The sequence below is a fragment of the Ursus americanus genome, chromosome 17 (genome assembly GCF_024610735.1).
Source record: "Ursus americanus isolate L20-20 chromosome 17, mUrsAme1.1.p, whole genome shotgun sequence".
NCBI lineage: Eukaryota > Metazoa > Chordata > Mammalia > Carnivora > Ursidae > Ursus > Ursus americanus.
In genome coordinates this window covers 6201517-6219215 of record NC_142143.1, presented here as the reverse complement: position 1 = coordinate 6219215, position 17699 = coordinate 6201517, and the positions used below count along the sequence as shown (strand labels likewise).

The 17699-nt window shown below is 52.0% G+C and overlaps 1 protein-coding gene across 8 annotated transcripts in view; it reads right to left on the bottom strand.

Moving 5' to 3' along the window:
* Positions 1-17699, bottom strand: part of PACSIN2 (protein kinase C and casein kinase substrate in neurons 2) — a 129431-nt gene that overhangs the window by 12198 nt on the left and 99534 nt on the right. For all 8 annotated transcript variants that reach the window (XM_045779931.2, XM_087868647.1, XM_045779936.2 and 5 more), the window contains 4 exons: positions 10331-10487; positions 8188-8423; positions 6480-6635; positions 1022-1197 (listed from right to left, as the gene is read on the bottom strand). In XM_045779931.2, the coding sequence (XP_045635887.2) occupies positions 1022-1197; positions 6480-6635; positions 8188-8423; positions 10331-10487 (725 nt within the window). The remainder of the gene's footprint in view (positions 1-1021; positions 1198-6479; positions 6636-8187; positions 8424-10330; positions 10488-17699) is intronic.

The window sequence follows — 17699 nt, the reverse complement described above, 5'->3', positions numbered from 1 at the left end:
TAATGCCACCCACTTTATAGACTGTCATAAGCACTAATTAAATACTGGCAGAGCAGCTGTACAATAATTGTTCCTTTCCGCTGTATTGTACAGGAGACAAAGAGAATGTAATTTCCTATGAACGACAAGCCTTAGTTGTGAGTCATTTCTACACGGCTCTGCAATATGGATGACTGAAGTCCCCATCCATGGTTAGCCCAGACCTCTGCCCCAGTGAAGGCATTGTGGGACCAAAGACAAGGCAAATGCAGAAGAAATATCACAGCCTCCACGTCATGATCCAGAGCTGAGTCTCGGAGGGCATGTGCTGTCCAAGGGGCCCCTGAGAAGCCAAGGACTGAGCGGGCAGCCAGCTGCTCTGAAAGGAGGGGCTTCTGGAAGGGCTTCAAAGTAAGACAGTACCGAGGGCGGGGCACACCAACCCAGGAAACACAGAGAAATGTTCCTGGCTTGATTTCAAATATGCCAACTGTGGCTGGTCCAAGCTGCGGCCCTTCCTTCCTACCTGGACCTAGAGTGTTGTACTCAGAGCCGGCAGTGGATGGCCCACCTTATGGCGTGGTGGCCGCCCAGCTCAGGCCAGCAATCAGCCATCCCGGGCAGTGGGACGCCTGGCACAGGCCGACCCCGTAGCTACAGACAGGCTCAGCACAAGGTCCCTCCCTGGGCAGAAGGACTTAACCAGGGGGAAGAGCCTTTTTTTTTTTTTTTTTTTTAAGATTTATTTATTTATTTGAGAGAGAGTGGGGGGAGGGGCAGAGGGAGAGACAGAGAATTCCAAGGGGACTCCCTCCTGAGCACAGAGCCTAACATGGGGCTTGATCTCATGCCCCTGAGATCATGACCTGAGCTGAAATCAAGAGTCAGATGCTTAACTGACAGTTACCCAGGCGCCCCCAGGGAGATGATCTTCCGACAAACACTGCCATCCCAAGTCTGGAGAGCCGTGATTGAGCTTTGTTCAAAAGCAACTTTCCACTGACCTCATGGTGATGTGCTCTTTCTCTGAATGGAAACTTACCTGGCCACGTTTGACAGGTCTAGGTGCTTCTGAACTTCCAGCAGAACTTCCCGGAAGAAGCGCAGACGCTTTTCCTCAAACTGCTGGCACTGCTCAAACACCTGTTCCATGTTCTCCATGTACTGCGGCGTGCCCTGGTCCAGCTCCTTCAAGGACTTCTCGTACTTCTCTCTGGTCTACAAGAGAATCCAGCCACAACAGCACGAAGGTTCACTTCCATTCACCCTGCTTCCCTCTGACGGAGAGAAAGCGAGCCAGGCTCTGCACCACCCTGTTCCTCACCTGCCTTCTGTCCCTTCCTGCCACTTCTGAATCCATCAGCATCTAGACCCACTTACCAGGTGACAATATTAAAGCAGACACTTTGAGTGACTTTATAAGCAGGGTGAGGAGCTGTGACCCAGCATCCAAGGATCGACTTCCTCAGGTTCCAGCCCAGAAGACTCACGCTCTCCCTCTACTCCCAAAGGGTGCTCCCACCCACTCTGGGCTGGGAAAATACTCAGAAAGACGCCCTCCCCACCCCACATGGCCAGGCACCCCAGGCGCATCTCGGATGCCACCTCCACCACTGAGGTCACTTGGGGAAAGCTTCTCAGGCCTCACATTCCAAAGCACAAAGAGCACAAGCTCTGGAGTCTGACAGACTCCACTTTCAAATTCAAATTCAAGTTCCAGCCCCTCCACTTCTGAACCGCAAATCACACTCCTGGCATCTGCCAGGCTTCTCAGCTAGTACCAGGCCCAAACAGGCAGATGCTGGGGGAGGGGCGGTCACTCTGGAGCCCGGGGTGCATGGTCTCAGGCAGCACTGCCACACTGACTCCTGCCCACGGCATCCATCGTGTCCTCTCTCCCTGAGGAAGGGCCGTGCTGGGTCCCCCTCAAGCCTCGGACCTTGCCCACAGCAGTGGTGACTCAGCAGATACCTCCGGGCAAGATCATGGGGTCTGAGTGCCGGACAGACCTGGGGGCGAGTCCTGGCACCTGAATTTCTTTTTTTTTTTTTTTTTAATGATTTTTTATTATATTATGTTAGTCACCATACAGTACATCCCCGGTTTCCGATGTAAGGCTCGATGATTCATTAGTTGTGTATAACACCCAGTGCACCATGCAATACGTGCCCTCCTTACTACCCATCACCGGTCTATCCCATTCCCCCACCCCCCTCCCCTCTGAAGTCCTCAGTTTGTTTCTCATAGCCCATAGTCTCTCATGTTTCATTCCCCCTTCTGATTACCCCCCCTTTCTTTATCCCTTTCTTCCCCTACTGATCATCCTATTTTTTTTTTTTTAATGATTTTTTATTATATTATGTTAGTCACCATACAGTACATCCCCGGTTTCCGATGTAAGGCTCGATGATTCATTAGTTGCGTATAACACCCAGTGCACCATGCAATACGTGCCCTCCTTACTACCCATCACCGGTCTATCCCATTCCCCCACCCCCCTCCCCTCTGAAGTCCTCAGTTTGTTTCTCATAGTCCATAGTCTCTCATGTTTCATTCCCCCTTCTGATTACCCCCCCCCTTTCTTTATCCCTTTCTTCCCCTACTGATCATCCTAGTTCTTATGTTCCATAGATGAGAGAAATCATATGATAGTTGTCTTTCTCTGCTTGACTTATTTCACTTAGCATTATCTCCTCCAGCTGGCACCTGAATTTCTTACAGCCTCACTTCCCCCTGCAGAAAACGAGGTACCGGAAAACCTCGTTTTATGGCGCTCCACAGTATTGCGTGTTTTATGGACCAAAGGTTTGTGGCAACCCTGCATGGAGCAGGTCTCCCGGTGCCATTTCTCCAATAGCACTTGCTCGCTCTGTGTCTCTGGTCACATTTTGGTAATTCTCTCAGTATCTCAAGTTTTCATCTTTATTATTACATTTGTCATGGTGATCTTTGATTAGTGACAATGACTCAATGAAATCTCAGATGATGGTTAGCATTTCTTAGCAATAAAGTATTTTCTAATTAAGGTTTATAGATCGTTTTTAGAGATAATGCTGTTGCACACTTAATAAATCACACTATAGCATAAGCACAGATTGATATGCACTGGGAAACCCAAACATTCATTTGACTCACTTTCTTGCATGGTATGGAGCTGAGCCCCCCATGCCTGCAACTTCTACTCACAGCATTCTGATATATATATATTTATTTATTTATTCATTTTTAAGATTTTATTTATTTGACAGAGAGACACCCAGCGAGAGAGGGAACACAAGCAGGGGGAGTGGGAGAGGAAGAAGCAGGCTCCCAGCGGAGCAGGGAGACTGATGCGGGGCTCAATCCCAGGACCCTGGGATCACGCCCTGAGCCGAAGGCAGACGCTTAACGACTGAGCCACCCAGGCCCCCCGGCATTCTGATATTTAAATGAGAGGTCACACCACAGGCACCAAGCTGCATGAAGTAGGCACTCAAAAAAACCCTAGTTCCCATGTCCCCCAGCCCACCGCACCCCCTACACAGCCGTTCAGTCCAAGACTGTCCTCGAGAAGGGGTTTTACCAGAAAGGAAATAGGGTAGGACCATGGGAGCCTCCTGGGACACAGTGAGGAATGGCATGGCTGGGGGCGTATTTACTGTAAGCCTTCCCACTATGGAGACCCTGCGAAATGGGGGACTCATGGGCAGAAGGGCTGGCCACCCAGGAACTTCGCTTTTCTGTCCCTGACGACAGTGTGGACTTCTGAGGAAGGGCTGAGCCTCCCGCCTTCAGGGTCAAAGCCATGTCTCAGGACCCCAGCCCCGGCCACCTCTGGAGCAGCTCTGCCCTCACGAGAGACTCCAAATCTACTCACTATCTACACTGCTTCCCTCCCAGACACCCTTCTGTGACTCACGCCCTGGAAAAACTCCCCTTTACGCTCCAGAGACCCCTCTTCTCGAAGACTTCCCTGACAGGCCCCACCCACTCCCTGGAGCCTCCCCTCCCCAGCCCCCCCTTATATGCTGTTCCTCGTTCTGCTTCTGAGCCTCCTGACTGGGCTTGGGTCCTCTGTGACCCCAGGAAAAGGTGATCCTTCCAGAATTTGGGCATTCCCGGCAGGAACAGAGTGCCACCAACTGCTCTGATTACTCACCGTTATCATGAGCTGCCCTGTGTCTACACGTGTGAGGCCCTGTGTGTGATCACCAGCTCAGTGGCCTCAAGACATGCAGCTGTGGGTTAAGCACCCAGTGCCTGCGGGCACCGTTAGAGCGGCACAGGGCAACCACTTCAGCAACACACAGCAGCCTCCCCCGAGCCCCCGAGGTGCCCAGTGGCAACATGATGCCCCCAGACCCCTGGCCTGGGCTCGCCAACAGACCTGCCCCAGCAAAGCCAGGTACAGAGCAGGGTCATCCCCACTGGGGAGTCCCTAGCACAGAGCACATAGAAAGTTCCTAGTAAACAACCATGGAGTGAAATGAAAGGCAGCCTCCACTCTCCTGTGGACTGGGGCATTTAGCACTGAACATGAGAAGTTCCTTTCTGATGGATACTGCAGGATGCAGTCACTGCCTCACCAGTAAGAAACACAGAGGGGCGTATGCAGCCAGTCAACGCTGGTTTAGAAACTGCTTCTAGAAGGGGAGTGGGGATGGGGTGGCCCTCCTGTGCCGGCCAGCTCTTGGCCTATAAGGCCCATCATGCCCCAAGGTCACTGGCCAGACCACAAAGTCAGGAGGGAAACCTCTACAAAGTGGCCCAGTCATCCTGATAGGTGCTTATGTCTGATCTCAGACCTCGGATCAATTTGGTGGACTCTGTTGTGAGCAACCATGAAACACGAAAGGTAATGTGTCTACGTTCCTCACCCGCACCCCTACCCCTACCCACCCCCCCCCCCAGGAGCGGAGACGCCTCATCTCTCCTCCAGGCACTGTCCTGGACACCTGGCAAAGGCAACCCTTAGCAGTCCCCCAGCCTTCTGTTCCTGGAGCCCAGGTGCCCTCCCCATTCAGTATGTAGCCCCAGGCTCCTTGCCTGATCCCATGGTGGAGGCAGTCAGCTGCTCTAAACCCCACCTTCCTGGCCCCAGCCCCAGCTCCAGTCCCAGAGCCAGGTGCGCGGAGTGGGGGCTGCTCCCCTAGGGCCTCTGGTGCTCAGTGTGAGCAATGAACTCTTCTGCGGACAACATTCCCCACAACCACCCTCCCTATGCTGATGACAAAGCGGTGAGGAGCGGGGAGAGAGGGTACGGGCCTTCCCCCACTCACACTACAGGGGGCACAAGATTGAGCCTCTCTGAACTTAGTTTCCTCTGTCACACAACAGAGAGGCCACCACCTAATTCCCTGGGCTGGGTGGTGTCCATCCAAGCCTGAAAGGTGGTGGGTGTTAACAGAGCAGCTCGGGGCTCCTGTTTCCCTTCATGGCTTCACATGCTGTTCCCGGGCTGCAGCCCTTCTCAACTTGGCTGCCTCTCTCTCTCTTCAAACGCAGGCGGCATCTCCTCCCTCAGCACTGCCGCAGGAGGGCTCCTGACAGCGGCAGCCCCCCACCCCGCACCCCTCACCACACAGCAGAGGCGGTGGCCCGGGCCTTGCTTACATCAGCTCTCACTTCCTGGAAACTTTTAAATGATCTGAATCTGTCTAGTGTTTGCACCCCGTGACTGAGGCCTTCCAGGAAGAATCACTACCTGCATCCATGAAGCCCGACAGTTTAGACCATCTAATCCACAGCAGCAGGAACCCTCCCCCACTGCACAGAGGACAGAAGAGCACCCAGGACGCCGCACTGGGCCTGTTGCACACAGGGCCTGTTCACAGTCTCTAGGCTGAGCGCCCGCAACCTCCACCCATACCTCTCCGGGGCCTTCACTGCTGGGGCTGCTGGGGAAGCCTGCCTGCTCCCCCCACCCCTCCAAGCTCCCCACGGCCACAGTGTGCTGGGCCTCCTGGGCACTACACCACCCCTTCGTGGGACTCCCTCCACTCACCACCAGAGCAATCCTGCTAAGCTGTGGTCCTCCTCCAAACCTCTGCTCTCCTGGGCTCTGGAACCTTCTTTCAGTGGCTCCTTGTTAGCAGTGTCCTAAGCTCCTTACTTCACTTGCCTTGCAAGACCACTGGCGATTCGGTCGTCGTGACCCTCCGTGCCAGCTCATGCATCAGCTCCCTGACGCTGACACCCACACCTCCGTGTCCTGCACAAGCTGTCCCCTCCTGCTTCCCCCGCAGCCACCCTGGCCAACCTCCACCCTTCCCCGAGCAGAGGCATCATCCATTTCCCTGCTTGCCCAGCACTCAGTTCTGCCCCCGTCCTGAGGAGGACACAGAGGGCTGTGGTAAGGTGAGGTGCTCACAGCAGGCCCCTCCTGAGGGCAGGAAGAGGTCTTACTGGTGTGCCATCTCTCCACCCATCCCATCAAGCGGTGACAAAGGCTCACCATGGGCCAGAGAGGTGACCGGGTGAGGCCCATGCATTCAACATGGAAAAAGACGCGCCCCATTTACCTTCAGAACGTCTTGCTTGCATTTTTCTACTTTGTCTTGCAACTTCTTAAGCTGCTCAGGGTTGAGGGATGGGTCTGCTTTGCTATTGGTTTCTCGTGATGTGGCCAACTTCTCCTCTTTGCATGCCGCGTGGTAGGCCTTCTTTGCTGCTTCTACCTACAGGGAGAAGGAGCTCCTGAGTGCCACACGTCTGCAAGTTCAAAACCCCGGCCAGAGGTTTCACAGACTCCGCTTGCACCCCCCAGAAGAGAGGGGAAGAGCAGGTACAAAGCGTGCTGTGTAATTACAACTAGTTACGAGGGAGGAGTTCATTCAACAGATACGACAGAGCACCTGCCTCGGGCCCGGCACTGTCCGAGGCACCGGGGTGCAGCACCAAAGATCCTGGCTTCTGGGGAGCTCTCTGTCTAGCCAGGGAGACAGCTACAAAAGACAGCTGAAGAGCAGGTGAACAAGAGGGTGATGAGTGCCAAGGAGGAGAGGACAGCGGGGAAGAGAGGTGGGGCTCCGTGCTGGGGTGGCGTGGGTCAAACCGCATCTGGAATGGCTGGAGAGAGCCAGCCAAGATGACATGGAGCAAGAATGTGCAGGAGGTGTGGCTGTCTACGGGAAGAGCATGCCAGGCAGCTGGAACAGTGAATACGAAGAACATTCCAAAGTTCCAGAGCTACCAGGAGGGGGTCATGGTGGGAGGCAGAGTTACAGGCCTCAGGTTCCATGGCTATCTCACACAGGGAGAACACATACACGCACACAAGTGCAGACACATGTGGCTGTATCTTCATTTAACAGATGCTTCCTTCCTTGAGCCAAAGTCACAGAGTTCATTCTAGAGGGGAAAGATGAGTTTTGATTTTGTTTTGTTTTTTTTTTTTTAAGATTTTATTTATTTGACAGAAAGAGAGACAGCAGTGAGAGAGGGAACACAAGCAGGGGGAGGGGGAGAGGAAGAAGCAGGCTCCCAGCAGAGGAGCCTGATGCCTAGCTCAATCCCAGAACTCTGGGATCACGCCCTGAGCCAAAGGCAGACGCTTAACGACTGAGCCACCCAGGCACCCCGGGAAAGATGAGTTTTGAAACCATGGCCTCATGAGGGGTTGAGGGTAGTCATTACAAATGAGGCCACAGACAAGAAGCAAGAGAAAGGAAACGTGGCAAAAGCCAAGACACAGAGAAAAGAAGGAATGCCTGTCGTTACAACCTGAAGACAGAGAGGTCTGTTCCAGGTGACTCCGAGGAGGAGGAATCTGGGGAGGAGGGAGGAGGAAGGTGGTGCAGCTCCTGAGAACAGGTGAGGATCTGGGGAGGAGGAAGGTGGAGACGGAAGGAAGCAGCAAATCCGCCCCTGAGAAGGGGCGGGCCAAGTTGCGGTGGGGTTGGGGTGGGGGGTCCGCTTGTGGGCAGGGGGTGCGTGTAAGAGAGCCTCCAGCTAGGCAAGGCCGGACGAGACTCAGTGGCTTTGGCTACTTTTAGAAAAACCGGTATCGGTATCATTTGCAAACTTCAGAGAAAAACACATACAAAAGAAAGAAAAATTTTAAATTAATCCTTTCTACTAGCTCAGAGGGACTTTCATGTCGAGCTCCGGTAAATGTTAGCCAGCACGGACTTCTGGCCTGAGGGCTCCCGGGCCCGCAGCAGTCAGAGGGGGACTAGCCAAGAAGCGTGGGGTCAGGCCGGGCTGGGAGCAGCCTGCGGGAGGAGGCACCTCTTTCAGCTTCTTGGCCCAGGGCTTCTGTGCCTTCCGAAAGCCGTCCTCGGCTTCTTTGGTCTCCTTGAAGCCTCCCATCATCTGCTTGTGAAAGGCTTCCTTCTGCCAGTTCTTGATCTTCTCGAAGTCCTCATTCATCAGCGAGGCCTTCACCTCCAGGTGCAGCTCGCTCACCTTCTCCGCCTCGGACATGACCGCCGTCCAGGCCTTCTCCAACGTCCCATACTGGGGCCCTGGCACAGGAGAGAAGCTGTGGTTACTGGGCACCAGGGCTCCCAGACAGGCCCTGCGTGGGGATTTCGTCCGTTAACCTCTCTCAGCTGTGAGGACGGGATTCTAGGCCAGCAGCCTGGCTGTGGGGGCGAGTTCTTTCAGATAGTTTTCTCTTAGTGGCTGTTCCTTTTTCAGTCTGGGATGAAGAAAGAATGAGGAACTGAAGCTGGATCTAGTCAACCATTCTTTTGTTAGGGAAATTAGGGGATTACACACATTTCCTTTTTTTAATGTCACTAAGCTTTTCAAAAACTTCAATTTCTGCATCTTGGAAGTTTTAATTTGCTTCAGGCTGGCTGGAGAAGGAGGGGCCTCTGAAGTGAGCTGACCTCAGCTGCTCAGGCACTTTCGCAGTCCACCCTCTCCCTTCCCTACGGTGGACTCCTCAGCACCTCTCTCATTCACTCCCACGAGGAGAATGGAGCCCGGCCCAGAGCAGGAACTCAAGAGCTGCCTGTCCCCTCAGCAGAATGGAAGCCCTGTCTTGGGGAGAGGAGAGTTGGAGTCAGGAACCTGCTCTGGCGTGATGGAAATCTCTAGATAGTGGTCACCTCGCACACTGTGCTCAGGAAGGAAGCTCGTAATCTGGCCTGTCATTCTGTTGCGGGTGTGGGGTGGCATGGCATCAAGTAAGGGAGGAGGAGGCTATGACAGAATCTGAGGATGAAAATGGGAAGACCCAGGCAGGTTCTGTCCTCAAGGCTCTCCCAGGGGACAGTCACTGTTGAGCTGGGTAATGACACAGAGAGGCACTGGAGGAGGGGATAACCGTGGAAGGTGAGTCCTTCTGAATTTCAAATCCCTGTGTCTACAAAACGAGCAGCTCCCTCTCCTGCTTTGCTCTGCAACACAGGGGCAGTATCCACAAGGTGAGGGGGACAAGCGTGCTTTGTGACCTCAAGTTCTGAAGAAACACAAGGGACAGAGCTGACAACTGGACCCTAAGAGGTGGAAATAAAACAACAGCTCCAGTTTACTGGAGGAGCTGCTGCTTCCCTGGCTACTCGCCACCCATGCACGGCCACCAGGTTCCCTGACACCTACTCTGAACCAAGGCACCGCGCTAAGCTCCACAGACGACTTGTTTCAGCAACAGGGGAGAGATGAGCAGCTGGTCCAGACCCAGCTGAAGCTGCCTGGGGCCTCGCCCCTCCAGACCACTCAGCCAGATGGCTCCCCATCTTCTGAGGTCACCTTACTGGTAGAAGGGCCTGACCCACAGCACACCCTGAGAAAGTCCCACTATCTGGCTTCTGTTCCAGGAAACCCCATAATCCATCAAGCTCCCACTCCACTGCTGGGAAGTGTATTCTGAGTACAATCTGTATCCACAGCAGCATTCTGTTACTAAGCTCCAGAATCTTCGGAGTGTTTTGCTAGGGAGGAAGTGGGGGCAAAACCTGCACCATTCAACACCTCTAGTTACTCCTGTTAAAGTTCAGAATTAGAAAGCCCGCCGGACGTCACCACTTAGTCCTCCCTGACGTGCTACACAGCCAAGCTTACAGATGAACAACTCTCCGTGTTGGAACCCACAGTGTGGAGCAGCAAGGCCTCTGATGTGATAGGCACTCTACTCAGATCTGGGCCCTGAAGGAGCTGTTTCTGAGTCACACTGGCAAGTGAGGCATGTCCTATGGATGAGGAGGGCTTCGACAGGAGACTCTGGTGCTGTCTGCAGAGGAGCCCCGTGCCGCAGAGAAAGGGAAAGGAAGCCCACACAGCCTGTGCTGCTGGGCGATGGCACCCTGCTGCTCCCCCGTACGAATCACAGCCCCCCAGAACTGCAAGACGCACCCTTGCCCTGATCTTGTGAGATCTGCCCAGAGCGTCTGGGCGGAGATGCCCTGGGTGGCGGCTTCCCTACCCTTCTCCACAAGCTGCCTCCAGCGCCGCGCCCACTCCGTGAGCTGCTGTGCGTATGCCTTCTCGATGCGCGCCCGTTCATGCAGGCAGTTCATGAGGTCGCTGCACAGACGGTGGCCATCGTCTATCCGCTTCACGGTCCGCTTGTAGTTCCCAACCTAGGAGACAAAACCACACCATGAGGCTGGGGGCCCCCCTGGGAGTGGGGCACAGCCTCCACGCTAGCTGGGCTCCTGGGAGTTCATCCTCTCTCCCACTCGAAAGGCTTCCTGCATTGTTAGATGACAAGCTCCCCATTTTTATTACTAGCAGCAACACTAAAGTTCTCAAAAACCACATGGCCAGTGTCCACGCTCTGACCCGTGGGTCAGGGAAGGAGACAGACCAGCACAGGAAGGGCTATGACGGAGGGAAGTAAAGGGCTGAGGGTGCCCAGAAGGGCAACTCGTGCAAACTGAGGGGTTAGGGACAGCTACCCAGAGTAAGTGATGTCTGACTAGAGAGATTTAAGAAAAAAAAAAAAGAAAGAAAGAAAGAAAGGAAAAGAACTCCGTAACTCAGATTCAAATGATCTTATAATTAATATTACAGAATTGGCGAAAGACCTTTTGATCATCATTGGTATAAACAGGTTTCAGGGATCTACCCCTTTAATGTCATCCCATGCTGGATTATTATTACTTCCCAATTTGGGCAATAAATACTATTTCCCACTTACTGAGCACCCACTATGTGCCAGACGCCACAGTGGGCATTTTACACCTCCAAATATTGCCCTGCCCTAACGAGTAGGACTAACTGTCCCCATTTTAAGAGGAGAACAGCACTTAGAGTATGACATCGTTCTGGGATCCTGCAGTAGCAGGGGCCGGGCTGCTGCCGAGGGCAGTGGTTCAAACGGCTCCAGGTAGGACAGTCCCGAGGGCAAAGCTCAGACTCTTATCTGCTTTGAAGAGGGTTATGGTGAGTTTTGACTACTTTCTCTCACATGTGAAAAGAGAGATTAGCTCATCTATCAAATACATAAAGGATCATTGACAAAGTATTAGTGGCTAATTTGTAGTGAGAATCAAAGTGTTCAAAATGTTGCTTTTTTTCAGCAGTTGATTTGAAAGGAAAGCCTGTAGCTGCCCGCGGCTGACCCTGGAGCACTTGGAGGGCATGTGGCATGAAAATGATTTGTTCTATTTCAACCCTTTCTTTCCCTGTCTTCAAAAATCTTAAGCAGGAGCGCCTAGGTAGCGCAGTCGTTAAGCGTCTGCCTTCGGCTCAGGGCGTGATCCCGGCGTGCGGGGATCGAGTCCCACATCATGCTCCTCCGCTGGGAGCCTGCTTCTTCCTCTCCCACTCCCCTGCTGTGTTCCCTCTCGCTGGCTGTCTCTGTCACATAAATAAATAAATAAATAAATCTAAAAAAAAAAAATCTTAAGCAACTTTTATCAATTTTACCGTTTCTAAAGCTCTCTGCCAGGCTGATCACTCTCCTATTTCATCTCTGCTTGGGCTCAGTCTGGAAGCTCCTGGAGAAAAGGAAGGACTGGTTCCCACTTCTACAGCAAAGGGGACAGTCCTCTCTCTCCCAGGCAGCCTGCAGAGACCAACGGCACAGCCCACTAACTCCGACTTAAGAACAGTTCAAACTACCCGAGTTTCTCCTACCCTGAGCGGAGTTAGCCAGGTGGAGGGGGTGGTGGTGGGGAAGACCTCACAGAGGGACAGAACACAGGGGTCCCCACAGGCAGATGGGCAATGGGGGAGAAGGGGCTCTGGGCCCTTTAGGAGGGCTGTCCCTGGGGCCAGAGAGGAACCCTGGATGTGAAGTGGCCAAGGCAGCCTTCTCCAGCAGGCACGCTGAAGTACATGAATCGCTCCGGGAGCCCGTGTCAGTTGTCCCAGCTCAGGGCCAGGCTGCTACTCCTCGCCAAAACACAGGCCTTTCGACTCCATCCTTCAGCAGCCCCTTTCTTAGCAAGGCAAAAGCAAGCATTTCTTTCTTTCTTTTTTCGATTTTTATTTATTTTTGAGAGAGACAGAGAGCACGAGTGAGGGGTGGGCAGAGCGAGAGGGAGAGAGACTCTCTCAAGCAGACACCCCGCTGAGCGTGGAACCTGACAACAGGGGGCTCAATCTCACACCCTGAAATCATGACCTGAGCTGAAATCAAAGTCGGTGGCTTAACCGACCAAGCCACCCAGGCGCCCCTAAAAGCAAGCATTTCACAACCAGTTGGAAGTAACACCACGTGCTCACTTCCCTTAAAATAGGGCCTTGCTGTCATGTAGAAATTTACAGCAGGATGAAAAAAGTAACCGACAAAACACAACTCTGTTGCTGAGCTGGCGACAAGAAGAGCTAAGCTCATCACAGCTTGATTGAGACTCGAGAGTCGACAGGAAACCATGAGGCAGAGCTGGCTTTCATCTCACTGTCCCCAACAACATTCACACTGGTAAACCTGCCCACTTCTCTGCTTTTCAAAACCCTTGTAAAAAGATTTAGGGCAAAGAAAAGCGTATCCCCTAAAAAGGCACCTGTCGATACGACCCTTCAGCGTGTACCTTAGCTGACGCTGACATTTAAAGGACAAACTCTTAAAATCTGAGAAGCAACAAGGAATACAGGCAGGATGTTTCCAGAAGCGTGAGTTCAGGTTTAAATGCTGGCATTGTGACCACTGCTGAGGCCAAGGGGAGAAGGCTCCATGTGGGTGCAGGCCGCCACACACAGGCACATACACCAGGTACCACTGTCATCTCCATAAACCACCCAGTGACAGAGCAGCGTGGCCTTCCTGCTCCCCTGAGCAAGGCACTGGCAGTCGTCCTAAGAGCAGAACTACTGGCAGCTGTTTCTCTAAATGGAAATATAATCTACAAACAGTAACGCTCACCCTTCACAGGTCTAGGCTTGAGTACAGCTGAATGTTTGACGTGCATAACCATCACCACATCCAGGTGCAGAAACTTCCATCTCCCCACCATGTTCCCTATGCCCTCCTGCAGTCAATCTCCACCCCACACAGCCCTGACAAACACTGATTTGATCTGCGTCCCTTGTAGGGGCCAAGGGCAGGCTGCCCCAAAACAGTCCACTTTGCCATGAAGATTATTTTGAGTTAAAAAGCAATCATACCCCAGCAGATTCAGGAAAAGCTCTTTATCTCCCCCACAACTGCCTACGAAGAATTTAGATAGAGGACCTGTTCCAGGAAGAGAGCTACCACCATAGATAAGTACATTATACTCTGAACTAGGCTTGGTGGACAGGGAGGAACCCAGCAAGGCCTATCTGATCAAAGTCCTCTGTGTCCATTGTTTCTGAGTGGCCCAGCAAGCATTAGTTCTCTAAACATTTACTCTTTTTCTTTTTCATCTTCCTGTGAATCACATTCCTTCCCTTTGAAGTCCCAGACCCCTACCCACCTTCTCCTTGGTCCAGGATGACGATATATACCTCATTTTGCCTGTCTTTGGAATATGCTATGTCTGTGTGGATTCCCCATATATACAAATTAAATTTTATTTTCTCCTGTTAATCTGTCTCATGTCAATTTGATTCTTAGTCCAGCTAGAAGGACCTTGAAGGGGACAGGAGATTCTTTCTCCCCAACACTCTTTACTAAGCTGTCTAGAATAAATGGAATCATACAGGATGTGGTCTGGCTTTTGAGACTAATCCATGTTATTTTCTATGTCCGTAGTTCTATGTCCTTTTTATTGCTAAGAGGTATTCTATTGTATGAATACACTATCATTTGTTTGCCTTTTCATCCTGTTGAAGGACACTGGGGTTGTTTTCAGCTTGGGGCAATTACTAAAAAGGCTATAAACATTCACTGACAGGTCTTTGTGTGGACATACGTCTTCATTTCTCTCGGGTAAATACCTAGGAGTGGAATTGTTATACAGTAAGTATATGTCTAACTTTATAAGAAATCGCCAAACTGTTACCCCAAGTGGCTGCACATTTTGCGTTCCTCACTGCAGTGCGCGAGGGTTCCGACGCTCCGCATTCTCACTAGCACTTGGTACTGTGTCAGGTTTGTTTGTTCAATATTTTGCCACATTAGTATGTAGTGATTATCTCATTGTGATTTTAATTTGCACTTTCCTAATGTCTAGTGATGCTGAGCATCTTTTCCTGTTCCTGTCTGCCACCCATATGTCTTCTTTGGTGCAGTGTTTTCTCTTTTTTTTAAAATACATTTTAAAAATTGAGGTATAATGATGACTGGTTTTTAAAAAACAAGGAGAGTTAATTTTCAAATACAGGACAAACTGATCATATGTTAAAATGAGGACCTATATGGTTAGCTATTTCTGTTTTATCAGTTTTTAATTTAAAAGTTTCTCTCTTGCTTTTTAAAACACTAGTTTGTTTTGAGGTGGACAAATGGCAAAGAACTTTATGTAGAAATTTAAAAAATAAACAAGATTTCTTTCAAACCTTATTACCAATTGATTTATTCACAAAATCCCCATTTTAAAAACTAGGTTTGAAGATATCTATGTTCCTAACTTCCTCGAAATTCAGGCTCACTCCTTCAGACACCAAGATACTAAAGACAGACCTCAGCACACATACGCCTGGGTGCAGGGCTGGGACACCCTCCCCTCCCTCAGGGACTGCCCAGCTAGAGGGAGGAGTGAGAGGTGGGGAAGGTATACTGGAGGCAACATCCAAACTGAATTTTCAAGGACAAGTCGAAGCTGGCCAGGGTAAAAGAGAGGAGAGAGAGGTCTCCAAGAAGAGAACAGTGTTGGTGAGAAGATGTACCAGCACGGAGACTCGGGTATGCTGTCCATGAGGCAGGGAGCATGGAACACAGGATGCAAGGGAATGACCAGCGATTTAGACAGGGGGGTTGGGTGCACCTGGGGGTTGGGGGTGTCAGATGGTCATCCTGAAGGGTGCCGTGTTCGGGGACTTGGGGTTCACGTTGGGGTTCAGGAGGGTGAAGCTCCCGGAGGAAGGTGCAAGAGTGGCCTCCTCAGGCTGGGTCCATAGCGGTGGGGACAGGGAGCGGGAAGGCAGGAAAAGGGACTGCTCTGTCCTCCAGGTGGCAGGTGGGAGCCAGACAGAGGTAGCAGGATCCCGGTCAGCGCCCAGGCACCTCGGGCTGTAGTCTGTGCAGGCTGGGCTTGGGAAAGAGCAGAACCATCACCTTTCTAGAGTCCTCCAGAAGCCACTCTCCTGCCCCCCTTTTCCCCAGGGGGTGAGGGTGGGGCCACACTTCTCCCAACCTCCAAGCTCTGCTGTCCTCCCCGGAATCCGGAATCCGGAATCTGAATCACTCTATCTTCTCCCCACCCACAATCCCCCATTCTGGGGCCTAGGGCCCCCTAGCAGCCTGCCCTCCTCAAGGCTCCCTACCTCTCCCTTTCTCTAAATCTGGCTCCAGTCATTCCTCTGGTTTTCCTCCACCCCAGGCGCTGAGAATCCAGCGTCAGGCACACCTTGGATTTACAGTCAGCTAAGATGAGTCTGGGGCTGGAGTTGCAGCAATCCTTGTGCAGAAACATCGACGTAATCGGGAATCAGGAGAGAGACAGTGGGCTCTAAAACCCAGCAGGCTTATAATTACAGGGGGGCCGGGAGGGACTGCTGGAACAGGTCACACCAGTTCCTCCTTTATCCTCTATGTGTAAACAGTCTGGAACTGCCCTTCACAAGGACGCAGGACAATGCCTGCCTCTCTGACTTTAGAGACTGCTTAGCTTGGCCGACTTCTTTCTGTGGAACACAGTGGCCAACGGCAACAGGAAGGCAGGAGGATTTGGAAGCAACCCAGTGAGACCTCTGGGGATCCCAGGTGGATGACAGGGAAAGTGAATGCCGACCTGCAGCTCCTCTGAGCCTCCCACCCATCGGCCCCCCAGTTTATTCTTTTTTTTTTTTAAGATTTTATTTATTTGGGGGGGAGGGGCAGAGAGAGAGGGAGAAGCAGACTCCCCACTGAGCTGGGGGTCACATGATCCCAGGACCTGAGCCGAAGGCAGACACTTAACCAGCTGAGCCACCCAAGCTTCCCCAAGTTTATTCTTTGTACTCTCCTCTTTGCTTGCTGACCATCAGATCCATCGCACAGACAAACTGCCTGATTACAACCTAAGTTCCAGAGTGAAACCAGTGGCCCAAATGAGAATGGGACCAGGCAGGGCTGCCCCAAAGCTCACACGCCCCACCCTGTGCTGCCCTGGCTTCTTCCTGCCCGCGGCTCATCTCGACACCACCAATCCCAATGGACTCTGGACCCCCCAGGAACTGCAGTGAAGTTCTGGCTGTCTCACTGCTGACTGGATGCATAACAGAGTTAGGGAGTGGCAGCCTGTGCCCTGGAACACCCTGCCCTCCCTAGCCAGCTCCTGTGTCCATGCCCCCAGACGGCCTTCCTTCATGCCATCCCAAGCTATGTGGATCAGAACCCGCGGTGCACAGGACATCAAGCCCAAATACCATCCAACTCTTTGCCCTAAGAGGGTGTGGACCTTTGCCTTCCTCATCCACCGCTCTTTCTCCATTGCCTTCCACTGGCTCTGCCACATGGCTGGCACTCAATAAAAATGTAAGGTAGGACCTGAAAGTGACTAGAAGAAAATGCAGGTGACTATCTGTGTGACTTAGGGCCAGGCAGGATCCTTAAACAAAATTTCCGAAGTCAAAGCTGTACAAATACTTACATATACATGTGCCTATGTGTGTAAATTTTATTAGATCAAAAATTAAGAATTTGTGTTCAGAAACCAACACCATGGACAAAGTTAACAGACTACAAACACTGTTTCCCAATTTGCTATGTCTAAATTCACGAAAGACTAAACAGGAATATCCCAGGAAGTCCTATATATCAACATGAAAAAGACAGGCCCTGAGGGAAGTTGGGCAAAGGGTATGACTAGGGCAACTTCAGAGAGAAGCAAAGTCCGAGGGGCTCACAGCAGCAAGGGGCTCACCCTCGTGTGACTTGGGGGGATGCCCATGATCACAGGGCTCTTCACTTCACTCCTACAGACTGGCAAGCCTGAGTGTGGGACAGAGGGGGCACAAAGGACCCTTATTGTGTACACTGGTGGAAACCAGACTGGGGCAGGCCTGAGAACAAGCAGGCAGTAATTAAGTCATTAAGCATACACATGCCCTAGGAGGACCTAGCAATTTTGTCCCTGAGTCATATCCCCACAGAAATGTTCTCTTGGGCCACGGGCACGCAGGAGTCTTCTCCCTGGAGAATGTGTGGGTGAACGTTGGGGGGGGTGCATACCAACATGGAGGCAGCAGGAAGAAGTGCAGGACTGGGTGTAGACACTGCAAGCTGCACAGACCTCACCAGCAGTGGAGAAAAAGAAACAGGATGACAGGGAGCACGATGT